The following is a 13583-nucleotide window of genomic DNA, read 5'->3' on the forward strand; positions in this document are numbered from 1 at the left end:
CATGAGCAATTGTTCGCAAAACTTACATTTTATGCGCATCATTTTCATAAACACTGGTTTTGTAAAAATAGAAAGAGAGAGGCAGAAGGGGACAGAGCGGGTCAAAGGGTGGGGTGAGACAGAGAGGGGAGAAAAATGCAGAGCAAAACAGTGTGAGCAATAGAGAAAGAGGAGTGGGGTGTAGAAGAGGATGAAGAAAAGGAAGACAAACGTGGAGAGGGGTGAGAAGATAGAGGAGACAGAGATAGAGAGGATAAAGTAAGCAGGCTATGTAAACACAACGCTTCCCAGAAGCTACACCAGTGACACTAACCAACGGCAGCCAGGCATGTCTGTCTGTGGAGTTTTAAACACTCTGCCATGCTCCAGTGACCCGGGGGAAGAAATTGAAGTGGACGCAAGGGGGTATTTTAGAACTTAAGGGAGGGGGGAAAAAATCGTGTCCTGCAGTGTGTTCTTCCAGGTCATATAGATTCTGTGAAACATTTATGGCTTTTAATATAAGATGTGCTCCCATGTTATCTCATTGGTGGAATCCTAACCCAAAAATACACTCCCAATCTGTGTTGTCTGGGTCAGTGGGAAGAAAGTACACAATGTACCGAGATCTTTTTGCTAAATCATTTGCATAAAGCATTAATATTAAAACCTGTGCCAGAGTAAAATAAATATATGTTCAATTCAATTCTGTGATACAACAAAGTGGAGCCCATTCTCTAGCAGAGACTCTAGTGCCTCCATCTTTACAAGCCTCTTCCAAATGATCATTTTGGATCGACCTTTAGTGATGCTTATCAGCTTCAGCCTTATGGTGTTCAGAGTGGCTTTGGAGTTCTGAATTTGCTCATCTGTGCTGTGCAAACCAGTACAAATGACCCTTGTTATGGCTGAGGAAGCATCCAATCCTAAATAGCGCAGGTCTCGCTTGTAATGTGAGACACGCTCCATTCCTCTAGCTGTGACACCAAAATCCGAGAGCAGGCTAATGAGAGGAAGGACTTGTGTCTAAATTGTAAAAGTGATAATGACCCAGCGCCTGTGATCTTTAATATGCCCTGGCCCTTATCTACCCTGGAATCAGTGTACTCTCATTAGACTTATCTCTCCCTCGCTCAACCAGTCCTAGTCCCTGGCAAGCTCTGACGTTTTTCTACGCATTAATATTATGTCTGTAATGTAATGGGAGACTATTAATCACAACAGGTTCTATGCCAAGAATTCTTCTCCGTAATTGGCTTCCCCCTGCCTGGAACGTCTCCTCTCCATCGACGTGCCGGCATTTAATGGAGAGGATCCCCTCCCTTCCTCTCTGTCTCTCCTTATTCAGCATGGTGGATCCAATCAAGGTCTCCATCCATAACTGCTGATAATGGTCATTTTGATGGATGTGATGGATTTTAATAGAATGGAATTATACTTTCAGATTGATAAAAATATCCTTTTTGTGCCCTGGGTGTATTCATGAGCACTCTCCCGTAAGGTTAAACGTGTAACCCACACCAAGAGAAGAAGAGAAGGAAAAAAAATAATATGGAAAAATAATAATATACTTGAAAAAGAATACGGACATATCTGAATTTATTTCCTTCTTCCATAGTAGGAAACCTGAGGTTACAAGAAGGGAAGGTCAAGGTTAATAAAATATGCGCTGCTGACGTGTTTCCCATAAACAGCAGCAGAATTTCAGTTAAAAAGCTGTGTTTTTGCTCACCTCCTACTTTATTTCCAAGGGGTACATGCCATTACCTACTGAATAATATGTTCAAATGTGAGTGAGACCAATTACAGCAGACACATTGTTTTTTTCTTTTTCTTTTTTCTGTCTCTTGTAATTTTTAATCTGTACAATTACCCCCATTCAACTTAGTCAATGGTATTAAACTTTAAATTGTCTTTAATCTTTCCTTTTCGAATTGGACAAAGGCTTTATTATTTTCTTTTCAACTGCTGTGGTGGTTTTAAAAGGCAAAATTGCTTGTGCAGTACAATGCAGCTGACAGCGTTGAGCAGACAAACCTCCAATGAGTTTTGGAGACTAATTGATCACTTAGGAGTAGGTGTGCCAGGTCAGCAGTCCTATTGACTTCCCTGACTGATTAACCAGAACGGAAATGTACAGAAGCATTGTATCTGCAGGAGTGTTTGGTGAGTCATCAGCAATTATCCCTCTGGTAGCAGGGCTGCCATAAAAAATTAAAAACTTTACATTGTTTCTTTTTTGCTCCCGGCAGTAGAATGAAACTGCCTCTGGACACCTGGAAGCACAGAGAGGGTTTGCCTCAAAAGCCATCTGCTATTGATTATATAATCGTGTTTTAGATAAACTGTAGATCTCAATTTACTAAGACCCAAGTAAGTAGAAGCGAACAGATAAAACAGTACTTGTGGAAGCTGCATTGTTCATTGGTCAATTGTGGATGTATTTTCAGAATGGTGTTTCTTTTGGTGTTTTTGCTGTGTTTGTGAGTGCGTGAGCAAGAGACCGAGCGAGCGAGCGAGCATGCATGCGCGCAAGCATGCGAGTATGTATGTGTGTGTGTGTGCGTGTGTGAGTGCAAGCATATTTTATAAGCAGTTTTATAAGAGTGTGGTCCCTCTCAGGGAATTTTAAATTTTACTGTTTTTACACAGGAGTCTCTGTTTCTCTAGGATCAGAACAGACAAGAAGATAAAACGACAGTGTGAGGGACATAACTGCTGTGCAATTGCATAAAATAAAGAGATACAAATAAAATGTAATGGTTATTATAAAAGCACCTGAAATCATAGTCACCCCCTCTAAATACCGAGTGCGTTTATCACACACAGCATTTTGGGTATCCCTGGACTTAAACCAGGCTGAAGTGTGTGGGCATTCAAACTGTGCAATAATATCTCCTAAAATTTATTCCACGGGGCTCCAAACATTCACAAACATCCATAGAATTTAAATTGGCCAAAATCAAAGCAGCCTCCGTGACAAGCATTCCCTGTTTTGATTTGTTAAAAAATTCACAGTGGTGCTTTCAGCCGTGTGACGGGGTCAAATGAAAGCAAGATCTGCCAGCATTTATTGGAGAACAACTACAGTGTCAGAGGTGAACAGACGAGTGTCTAATGGATTTCAGTGCCATGAATTCAACCCAGTGATAATGGAGAATAAGAAAGACCATCACATTTCCCCCATTTGAATCATTTGAAGGTGGAGCTTCAACCGAGACAATTGAAAGTCATAATCACGGTGTTAATTGAATATTTTGTGTGTGACCATAGTGGGTTGTGAGGTCTGTGCAGTCTGTATTAAGGCAAAATAAAGAAACTGATTATCTTGCTCTCATAGAACCTCACTCAGTATGTAGCTGCTAAGTATAATTGGAAGCTGTGATCGAACTCAGGCCCGTATCAGTCCCCTTATTATGATTCTGTATAATGAAATTTAGGACAGCAGTTCCCATGAACACATTTCATGGTCTTGAATGCTGTATAGAATCACTCTTACATTTGCACTTTGTCTGCAATAGAAAACCTGTAGGTAGCACTGAGCCACCTCTAAATCTGTGGAAAGAAGCTATTTCCCAATTTCCTCTTGCCTAACTTATGTACACTCATTTTTGGTTTGTAACCTTTATTCAGTCAGGAAGATCAGCTTAGACCTGGGGAAACATGATAATATTGGGGTTGTATATGTACTGTATCGGTAAATAACATCTTAAAATGATACTAGCTGATGAACTAAGATTATGGCTGATGTGGTGGCATGACCTACATGCTTCAGAGAGGCAAGACATTGGTGTGCCGCTGATGGTGTCAATTTCATAAAATGCTGTGCTCACAAAGTAGCCTGAGCAGAGTCATCTGAACCTCTTTTTATTTTTCCAGCCAAACTCACAAGCAAAGTGATACACAGATTCATTAGCTCTCTAGACTCATGCTGTCTGTTTAATAAAACAGTAAGCAAGTTTAAATAATTTTGGTTTGCAAATGAAATATGTAACTATTTTCTTAGCTGATGTCTGTGTTCATGTACGTCTTCTGGTAATGTGTAAACTTGGTTGCAGTTAGCATTTATGCTATAATGTAATACACAGGGGTATTGGCACTGCTGTTAGTGCCAGCCGGTATGGTCAGACTAATATGGTTTATTGAAAAAGTTTTCATATTGTGCTACCCTACTTAGAACTTCTTTGTCTTTAGCGATGACCTTGGGAAATAAAGTAGGTAGTGAATATAAGGGATAGGGTGGTCAGTCAGCTGTGTGTGTGTCTGTATATATGCATACAGTGCGTGCATGTGTGCATGTGTGGAATTTGGGGATTTATGTGGCCAGATTGAAGGGCTATGTTGAGACTTTGGCCTTTTCAAAATGACAGTAGGATCATTGATGACCACAGTGTGTCACAACCTCTGTGGAATGTCACATTTGAAAGACAAATGAGACATAATGCCTGATTGTAATTGCCTCGGAAATGCTCTGAATTTCTGTCTGGTGACTCAGAAATACATTAAGACACATTTAGCAAAACTGACATTTTTCTATTGCAATTACAATTTAGTGTTTACATTTGAATTGCTGTATTGGAGCTTGTTGTATAGCTGGGAATATTGAGGAAGTTGTGTATTGGCTAAGGTATAAATATCGAAAGGCATAAACGGTGTGAGGGATGTATACCCCAAATCTCTGGTGGTACTTGGATATGTTATATTTCTTTGTGATGTACAGAAGACATCTGCACAGCGCTACCTTGCACATCCTTCCCTCATCACCTTGCATCTTCTCACTGTCAAAATGTACGTTGTCATTATACCCCTGCAACATATTCATCTCCTCTAATTGTTTCTTACAGAGCACGGGTGCGAGGTGCAAAGCGATGACTGACAGGAAGCAAACCTGAGACGGCTGTCACTCATCGCCCCGGGCCAAGCAAGCGAATCACCTGAGTGTCACGGACGGCATTTAATGACCTCGTGCTCTCCTTTACCCTCTCTCGTTATCACCTCAACAGCCGGGGACCCCCCCCTCCCCCCCTGTTCCACCCCACTGACCTGTCAGCTGAGACACCGGATCTAACCACAGAACTTGGGGAGACGAGACTTAGTGCAGATTTAGGCAGAGCTAGCAGCCTCCCCCACCCCCACCCCCCAAAAGCAGCTAACACAAAGCTGGCATGCCGGCACGGTTCCAAAGCTCTCCACTCAACAGAAGTTGGATTATTTTATAAGATTGCCCCGGCCACTCTCTCTCACTTTCATTTGGGGAGCGGGGTAAAGTATTCTAGAGAGGAATTTAGAGAGGGCTCACAAAGGAAGCAGCGATGCGTCTGCCCGTGCTGTTGACACTGCAGGCCGTGTGGGCCGGCCTGTGCCACGCCATGCAGAATTACCCCGCAGCCTGGGGACACTACGACGTCTGCAAGTCGCAGGTCTACACCGAGGAAGGCCTGACCTGGGATTACATGGCCTGCCAGCCAGAGGCAGCCGACATGACCAAGTACCTGAAAGTGACACTCGACCCTCCCAACATCACATGTGGAGACCCGCCTGAGACATACTGCGCCTTGGTGAGTCTAGAATGCTCTCAGATATGGATGGGCTTATTTGGCACTTCTGTTTGATTTATGACATGCGGCTTTTTTCACTCTACGTGACCTTTAAAGTTCAAAGATTTCACTATTGCTTAAATACTAATGCAATATTGTTGTCTGGGCATAGTAACATCGCTCAAAATCTCTCTTTACACACGCACACATAAATTTGCACAAACACACATACACACACATTTCCCCTCTGCAAAACATTAATACAGAAACGTTGCTAGTTGGTCTCACACCACTATTTATATTTTTCAAATATGGGATGTATTTTTTTATTTATATGCACTCAAGAAAGGGAAAAATTAACTTGTTTGTGAATTGCATAAGCTAGAGGACTTTTAAAAGTGAATTATTTTCTAGTTTTGTATTGACAAGACAAACATAAAATATTTTTTTGTTTATTAGTTAAAGTCTATGCATCACTCCATTACAATGGTGTGTGTGCCCTACAATACATTGGCGGCCTGTCCAGGGTGCATTCCTGCCTCGCCCAATGCACACTGGGATAGGCTCCAGCACCCGCCCATGACCCTCCCCAAGATAAGCCGGTATAGATAATGGATGGATCACTCCATTACACCGTACTTATATGTTTGTGTACAGGAAGAGGTTAAAGCATAATAAACTAAATCACATAACAGGAGAATATTATGAAGCATTTCAGCCCAGACAGAGCCATAACGTTTTAATTAATTCCGTTTTTTTACAATGATGGAATTATATCTTTGTTTTTGTAATGGCCATGATTTGAATCATATAAAATATGCATTTGCTCATTTACGGGTATTCCTGTCTGTTGAACAAGGCCACTTACACCAGAACAGTGGCAGTGAGTACAAGTATAGAAAACCACTTGAAGTCAAGATTAGTCTGAGGTAAATGCAGCTCGTTTTTGAAAAGGAGGTCAAATTGGTAAAGCACTAAGTGCTGTAGCTCCTCCATGTTTAGACTTTGTAGCTTCAAAGCCGCAGTTGGTTGTCTATATTAAGTGACACATAGACATGAAAGCTGAATACGTCTTGGGTATCTGTACTGTTCTGTCAAACATTTTATCAGTAACAAACGTGCTTTTAAAAATTTCAAAACCTTTTCAGAAAAATAAAGGAGGTTCTAAGAAGTGCTGTAACTACTACTTGAGAAATGAAAAAGACAGCAACCATTGGCAGAGGGAGACGCAAGGATAAAAATATGGGGAGTGATGGAAGACCTAATATCTCATGTACAGGGGCTTTGAAAAGTGAATTATTCAATATGTTTGTAGCTAATGTGTTTTATTCATAGGATACATTATTCAGACTCGCATCTCAGGAGCACTTTTGAAATCGCTGACTGCCTGTGATAGGTTTTCAAGGTTAGAAAAGGTTGAACTGGTATTTCTGAGGGTCAGCGTCACACTTGCATTCTGCCTCCTGGTCTCCAGGGACAGTGAACATCATATCGGCTAATGTGAACTGAAGCTGGTGTCTTTATTGGATGGAGGGGGGGGGAAAGCCACCCATAACTGAGTGATTTTTGCTCTCGGCCGAAGCGTGAAAAGGGGCTTCAGTCATCCATCAATAATCTCCTAGGCAGTTGTTCAATAATTTTACATTCAGTAGAAATGCTTTCCAGACAAACAAAGTGCACTCAAAGGACCTTTAGCCTTTATCAACAAGCGCAGCAATTGAGTTAGTTGCATTTTGACTCTTTGAAGAGACTGAGGCAATGAGAATGTGACTTCCCCACCCTGACCAGAAGCTCTTTAGTCAAAATAACTTATAGCATAAATACTGTTATTTGACAGACATATACACTTTTAATTCAATCAGGTCTGTCAGTGATCCCAAGTTACTACCATATAAATGTGATTTTTCTTTTAGCTGTTAATGAATATTTTTCATATTAAAGAAGCAAGAAAGAAAAAAACATGCTCTTCGCTATCGATTGATTTTTATTCTGTTTTGCATCCAAGTTCTCAGCAGAAGAGATCAATTTTTGAGCAATTAGCTGTGAAATGGCAACTAAAACAATACCAATATCACGATTATGTCAATAACATTTTTATCATAAGTACCGCAGTTATTTATGCAGGCAATTACCAAGTCCTTACACCATGCCCTGTCTGAGAATTCAATCTGGTTAAATTGATTTCTGTCCATTGACCCTTAGGGCATATGGCTCTTTCTGCTGCCTCTGATTGCTTCCTGCGGTTAAGGCGGTATCAGGCGTCGCTGCCTGCAGACGGGCAGGTAGGCTTATCTCAGGTCAAGTGTAAACCTTATAAATGCATGATCCCTGTTTCAGCTTCGCTGCCTGGGCACATGACTCAAATGTGCAGCACAATCCATCCAGGCAGGCATTGAGTTCTCCTGGGCCGTGGATAGCTGCTGCGCTAATAGGAGCCGTGTAGCTCTGCTGTTTTCCGGAATGAGGCAGGATTCACCTCCCAGTTTATTAGTCATCTTTTCTCAGTTGCTACCATTGTTAAGTAATTATGCTGCGAGGGGCCCCTAGAAATGCCAGTTACGTCTCACTGTGGGGGTTCCAGGCCTTCAGACGGGTCCAAGTGTACTCTAGGTTTTCAGATGCGCTATGAATCGCTGAGACATTGTGTAGCATTGTGTAGTTCATACATTGCCCATGTAATCATCGTGATTTGTTTTTGTACATTTTCTTTGTGATGGGCCCCTGATATAATCTAAGATTACACAAAATTCAAAACAAGATAGATTTACAGAAATTAAGTGTGTATAATCCAATAGACTTGAACAAATGCTGGAAACAACAGATGTCTATTACTATCTCTCGGTTAAAAATTGTTTTTGTTTATTTATTGTAGAAATTTGCTGTCTGCGAAAGCGTGACACGTTCAATTCAGGCTGGTGGTTTCCAGAAAGAACCCTGATGTATGTCATATCCCAGTAGAGACCCCCCCACCCCCCAACCCCACCCTTGGAATGAGGCATGAGCAGGCCTAGGTATTGTGGTCTGCAGGCGACACATTCAGGCAGGTGGGGGGGGGGGGGGCTCCTGTGAAATTATCTGCAGTTATATCCAGGCCACAGCCAACAGCCAGAGGGAGGTTGAACAGAGGACCTGAAAAAGAGCCCCCGGACGGAAGCGCTTGTTTGTGCGACTGTACGGTTTATGGCCAAGAAGTGCTGATGACGGGCGAAATGCGAGCCCTTGAGTGCTGCTATGGATTTCATAGCCAATCAAAACTAAATTAGGAAACAAAGAGATTATTAAAAAGTCCTCCGTGCACCCGGCACTGGCATAATATTATGAGACAGTCATTAAACGCATTCCGCAGAGACTCGGCTGATCACTAATGCAACATTGTCTTAATTAAAGGTTCCTCTTGCCATGTGAGGACATGCTATGCCTCCCCTTCGTGTGCAGTGCCATTTTAATTTTTTCCCCTCATTTCATTTATTTAACCACGTTAAATGAAGAATCAGAGGATAAAATTACTATATTAAATAAGAAAATGTGCTTGGAGCTTTGGGGTCTTCTCTGAAATACACATTGTGGAAGGAAACTGAAATTTACGGGTTTCATGATAGAGCCTTGATGGCTTCACAGGACAATGTTTGAATCTGTTTAAGACAGTTTTTGCAAATAACACAACTAATAAGACTCATTGTTCTTCTGCTTTTTCATATTTTGATATTCCATTTTGACCTTTCATAATGCCATCTCCTGGTATTATACTGCTCTCTGACTGGCAGAGAATATTTCAGCTCATCACACCATCCTCTAAGAACGGATATTCCTCAGGTGGTTGCAAGTTGACATTTGAGTGAAATTAGACTGCTTTCAGCAACAATACGGCTTGTTTCACATTTAAATACGCATTTAAATTCAGGAATAAAGTGAAGTTTCTTTTTTAAGATAGTGTTGTTTCAGACAAACAAATGGTGACATTTCATTTTAATCAAATAGTTTATTCATACTGTATTCATGTGTAAATTTACAAAATAAGCTAGCAGGCAGCATTTCAAAACTGCTGACTTCTCTGAATAAGAGTGGACTCATGGAAATATTTGCATTTTAATTATATTGAAAGGCAATTATGTATTCAGTAGACGTTCAGAATGTAGTAATGTATGCTCTATACCAATCTCATACTTTCTCTTGTGGTCACTGTTTCAGTTGTCTCATCAGCTGTTCTTCATTTTAAAAATTCTGGCAAACGTTAGGAAAGTTAGGAAAAGAAATATTAAAAAATTGAATGAAAATGAAGCTACAAACCACCATTAAGAGAACCTAAGAAGACATAGCTATGATTCTCTTTTCAAGAAGACTTGAATTTCATGAATTTATGTGGGCCACATAAATGCTTTATGTCAACAACCAGCACAGAAGGAAATTCTGTTTACACTGGAATGTCATATTCAATGAGATTTTACACGTCGTTATCAAACGTAATGTCCTACAGTGCACTTGAGACGTCAGTATATCAGTGTCTGGCATATTTCCAGCAATCAGTTGCTTGATGTATTTCACGCAAAATTTTAAAAAAATTAAGCAAGGGGTACACTTAGCGATAGTCCATAAATAAACCCGGCTGTCAAAGATAGTCATGCTGATCAGAGGCGGTGCTGTCTGTGTTTGAGTGCTTAGCAATAAAGCTTGCATGAGTACAAGGGAATAGTCTGGGTTTTTTTAAATACAAAACCTCCATCTTGAGCCCAGGCTCTCTTGTCCATCTGCTCTGCCAGGCGCTAGAGGAACCCATTAACAAGGTGACAGGAAATTTCCACATTTTAATTTTAATGGCGTGTCCCTGCCCGGCCATGCGTGGCCGCGCACCTCAGCATCTGTGCTGACACGGGAGCTGCCAGGCCGCGTAGCGCCAGAGAGGCCGCCGCCACCGGCCACCTCGCTCCGCCGGAACAGCAAAAGGTGACTGCGGAGCCGCGGCAGATCGGCCGCCGATGACATCGTGGCGATCATTTACAGGACATGCTCATTACAAAATCCTTCAGCCTCCGTTGCGGGAGGGGGGTGCTAGATATTCTCTAGCGGAGTGCCACCCGCTGGACAGGTGTTCTGTCACGTAGATTTCAGGGCCTGTGACACGAACTGAGCGCTCAAATTTATCTGCACCGCGAGCGCTGACAGGAAGTTGTATTTCCAGTGTACCTGCAGAGCATGTCTAGCAGATATCCGTCAGGGCATAGATCGGGCACCACTCAGTATATCCTGCTACAATAAGATAAGAAAATAGTTTCTCAGGTCAATGTCCCGTGGTGTCTTCGTGACATTTGTCAGCGTTTTTGTCCTTATGGAAATGCAAGCATGATGATGAGGGTGACAGAATCAAACGGCGGAAAGAGCCATTATCTGTCACACACGTTTCCTTTTTTTTCCAAGGTGGACAGGGAAGGTATCTGAACCTCAAAACAGCAGAAAATGGCAAAAGAAAATAGCATCATATGCCACCTTACATGTAAAGCATATGCAGTTAAAGAAATTAGTGTGAGAAAACATAACTTGCCTCAAAAAGAATATTCTAAATGATTTTTTGTAGGTTATTGTAGGAGTTTTTAGAGACCAAAACATGCAGTCTGGAATAATGAGAAAACATGAAAAACATTTTTTAATTAAATTTGATATAAATTAATCTAAGTAACACTGAGAATTATTTAAAACTGATTGAATGTTTAAGCTTTTGAAAGAAAGCAGGGCCTGAATTTTCTAGTGCCATTGCTTTTCCAATACTCCTTAATGGTGCATTGGAGTAACTGTGACTCCTCAACCAGAAACTGAGCTCCAGTTGCTATTATGAGGCAATCATATCCGCTTTACTCAAATGCTCAACAAATTATTCCCATTGCTATTACGCTCACATGGCACTGAAGCAGCACTGTTACAACGTATTTCACTTTGCTCATTTGCCTATTTCTTAGACACAGGAGATATTTAATGTGATTCCATTCAGCCTAGGTTTCCTTTCTGCCTTCCAGTTCCCCCTTGCCTTAATTCAGAACGAACCTGGATCCCCCTCCTGGCTGTAGGGCTTTTGTTACATTTAACAGTTCATCATGCATGGAAACTATTGGTTGAAACCTTTCCTGTGTACAGTTTCCAAGAATAGCTGTAATACAGAAGTAGCACTTCTTAAATAGGGCTTAGGGATCCATTGCTCTTAATTGCTGTTACTGCTTCCGGCGTCCCTGTCCTTCTTTAACAGTGCTATTATACGTACTGCCTTGGATAGAGACAAGAGCTTAAGCAATCTATCTGGATGCTTGTCATCATGAGAACTAGTATGTCTTACATAACATACTGGAGCTAAACACAGACACATTCACGCACTCACCCGTACTCACTTCGCTGGAGAGGTTGACAAATTGGGATAAGGGGATGTTTGTTTGATTTATTTCTGGTGGCATGTTAATTCGCTCATGAAAAGATTAATACTCGCATTTTAAATTGAGACATCGCTGATCGCATTTTTCATGTAGATCAATGGGCTGGGGTCGCAGAGTGCGTTTGAGGAGATTCGGCTGTGGTGGGTAGGGTGGGGGGTGGTGGGGGGGCTCTTTGATTCTGCATCAGACTACGCACCGCTCGATCTCAGTCGCATTAACTGCCCATTGGAGGAACTGCACAGGAGGAAAGATTAATGATTGTGTGTGGTTGTTGGATGTCAAAACAGGCCCATTTACTAAATGGAGATGGGGAAAAATGCATGGGTCACTTCGTCCAAGTGAAGGGACGATCTTATTGATAAACAAATTGATTCCTTTAAACGGGCATTGGACTACAACCTGCTGCCGTGCCCTTCTGAGTTACATTCAAAAAGTAAAAATAACAAATGAACAGGATGGAGGGTGGTTTGCAGAGGGGAATTAATGGGTCTGTCCATTCTTGGGGGCAAAAACTGAAAACAAGTCCCTCTGAGGAAGAGCTGCTAGCTTTAAAAGGCTGAAGAAGCCTTTTTGGAGGGGGGGAGCTACCACACTCTTGGCCTGAAGGCCTCGTGTTCCCTTGGGAACTTCAGAGGGGAATAAGAAAGGGCCTGCCTGATGCTGTCAGTCCTCAGACAGCCCTGGATTACATTGATTGACAGTTCAAAAAATACAGTGATCTGTTGTGTCTGGCCTATGCAGTGTTAGGGAAATTTTAAATCAATAACAATGCTATCGGAACCTAAAATCAAATGCAAAATAATTCCCCCGGACTTCCTGTGCATAATGACATTTGCTCCTTTGATGAATTGCTAATGTGTTTTTTTATTGACAGAAACTATCAACAGCTTAGTCAAGTGGAAGAGCTAGATGGAGGACGGAACTGTGGTTCCCTCCTGTCAAAGGCTATCGGTGATGGAATTGCAATAGATTTCAGTGCTGAGAAGCACAAATATAAAAAGGCTATTAAAGGGATATGTCTGTGAAGAATATAGGACCAATTACTTTCAGGGGTTTAGGAACGTAAAGGATAGTGGGTAGGTTTAGCTGTTCTCCATACATAGAAATTGTAGCTAATGCTGAAAAAATCTTTTAGTAGCCTACTTCAGCGCAATTATTTGTAGTCCTGCATCACTGTTTCACAACATGTCGGAGGTGGGATGGTTGGTGCTTTCATTGACATGGCATTTATTCTTAGAATTGTGCAAACATGCTGGCAGAATACAAGTTTATTATCTCTGTCATCTCTGATAGATGGAGAATAGACTATCAAATAGCTGGTAGGTTTTGCTGTCATTGATATTTTGGCTGTGCACTGGATGACTAAACATGTTCTTCACAGATTTGGATGAAAGCTTTTAGAGGTAAAAAGCAATCTCTGCCTACATGCTTTGCACATTTTAGACATTGTACCTGATTTCTGACTTAAGATAGATCACTCTTTGTAGCAGACATTGTAAGGTTAATGTAGTGCACTTAAGTCACTGGCTGGTTCATTATTGCTATCAGATTCAGTGTGCTTGGGTGGGTTTAGTTCAATATAATTAATGCATTTACATTTAAAATATAATTAAAACTGAACAGTTTTTATTAAATTTTGAGGATGGGCCTATGT

At 41.4% G+C, this 13583-nt stretch overlaps 1 protein-coding gene across 6 annotated transcripts in view; it reads left to right on the forward strand.

Annotated features, from left to right (window-relative positions):
* The window catches only part of ntng1a (netrin g1a), a 107218-nt gene that overhangs the window by 3701 nt on the left and 89934 nt on the right, over positions 1–13583 (forward strand). For all 6 annotated transcript variants that reach the window (XM_035412607.1, XM_035412608.1, XM_035412609.1 and 3 more), the window contains exon 2: positions 4824–5537. In XM_035412607.1, coding sequence (XP_035268498.1) covers positions 5292–5537 — 246 coding nt within the window. In that variant the 5' untranslated portion in view covers positions 4824–5291. The remainder of the gene's footprint in view (positions 1–4823; positions 5538–13583) is intronic.

Source organism: Anguilla anguilla, chromosome 4 (genome assembly GCF_013347855.1).
Source record: "Anguilla anguilla isolate fAngAng1 chromosome 4, fAngAng1.pri, whole genome shotgun sequence".
NCBI lineage: Eukaryota > Metazoa > Chordata > Actinopteri > Anguilliformes > Anguillidae > Anguilla > Anguilla anguilla.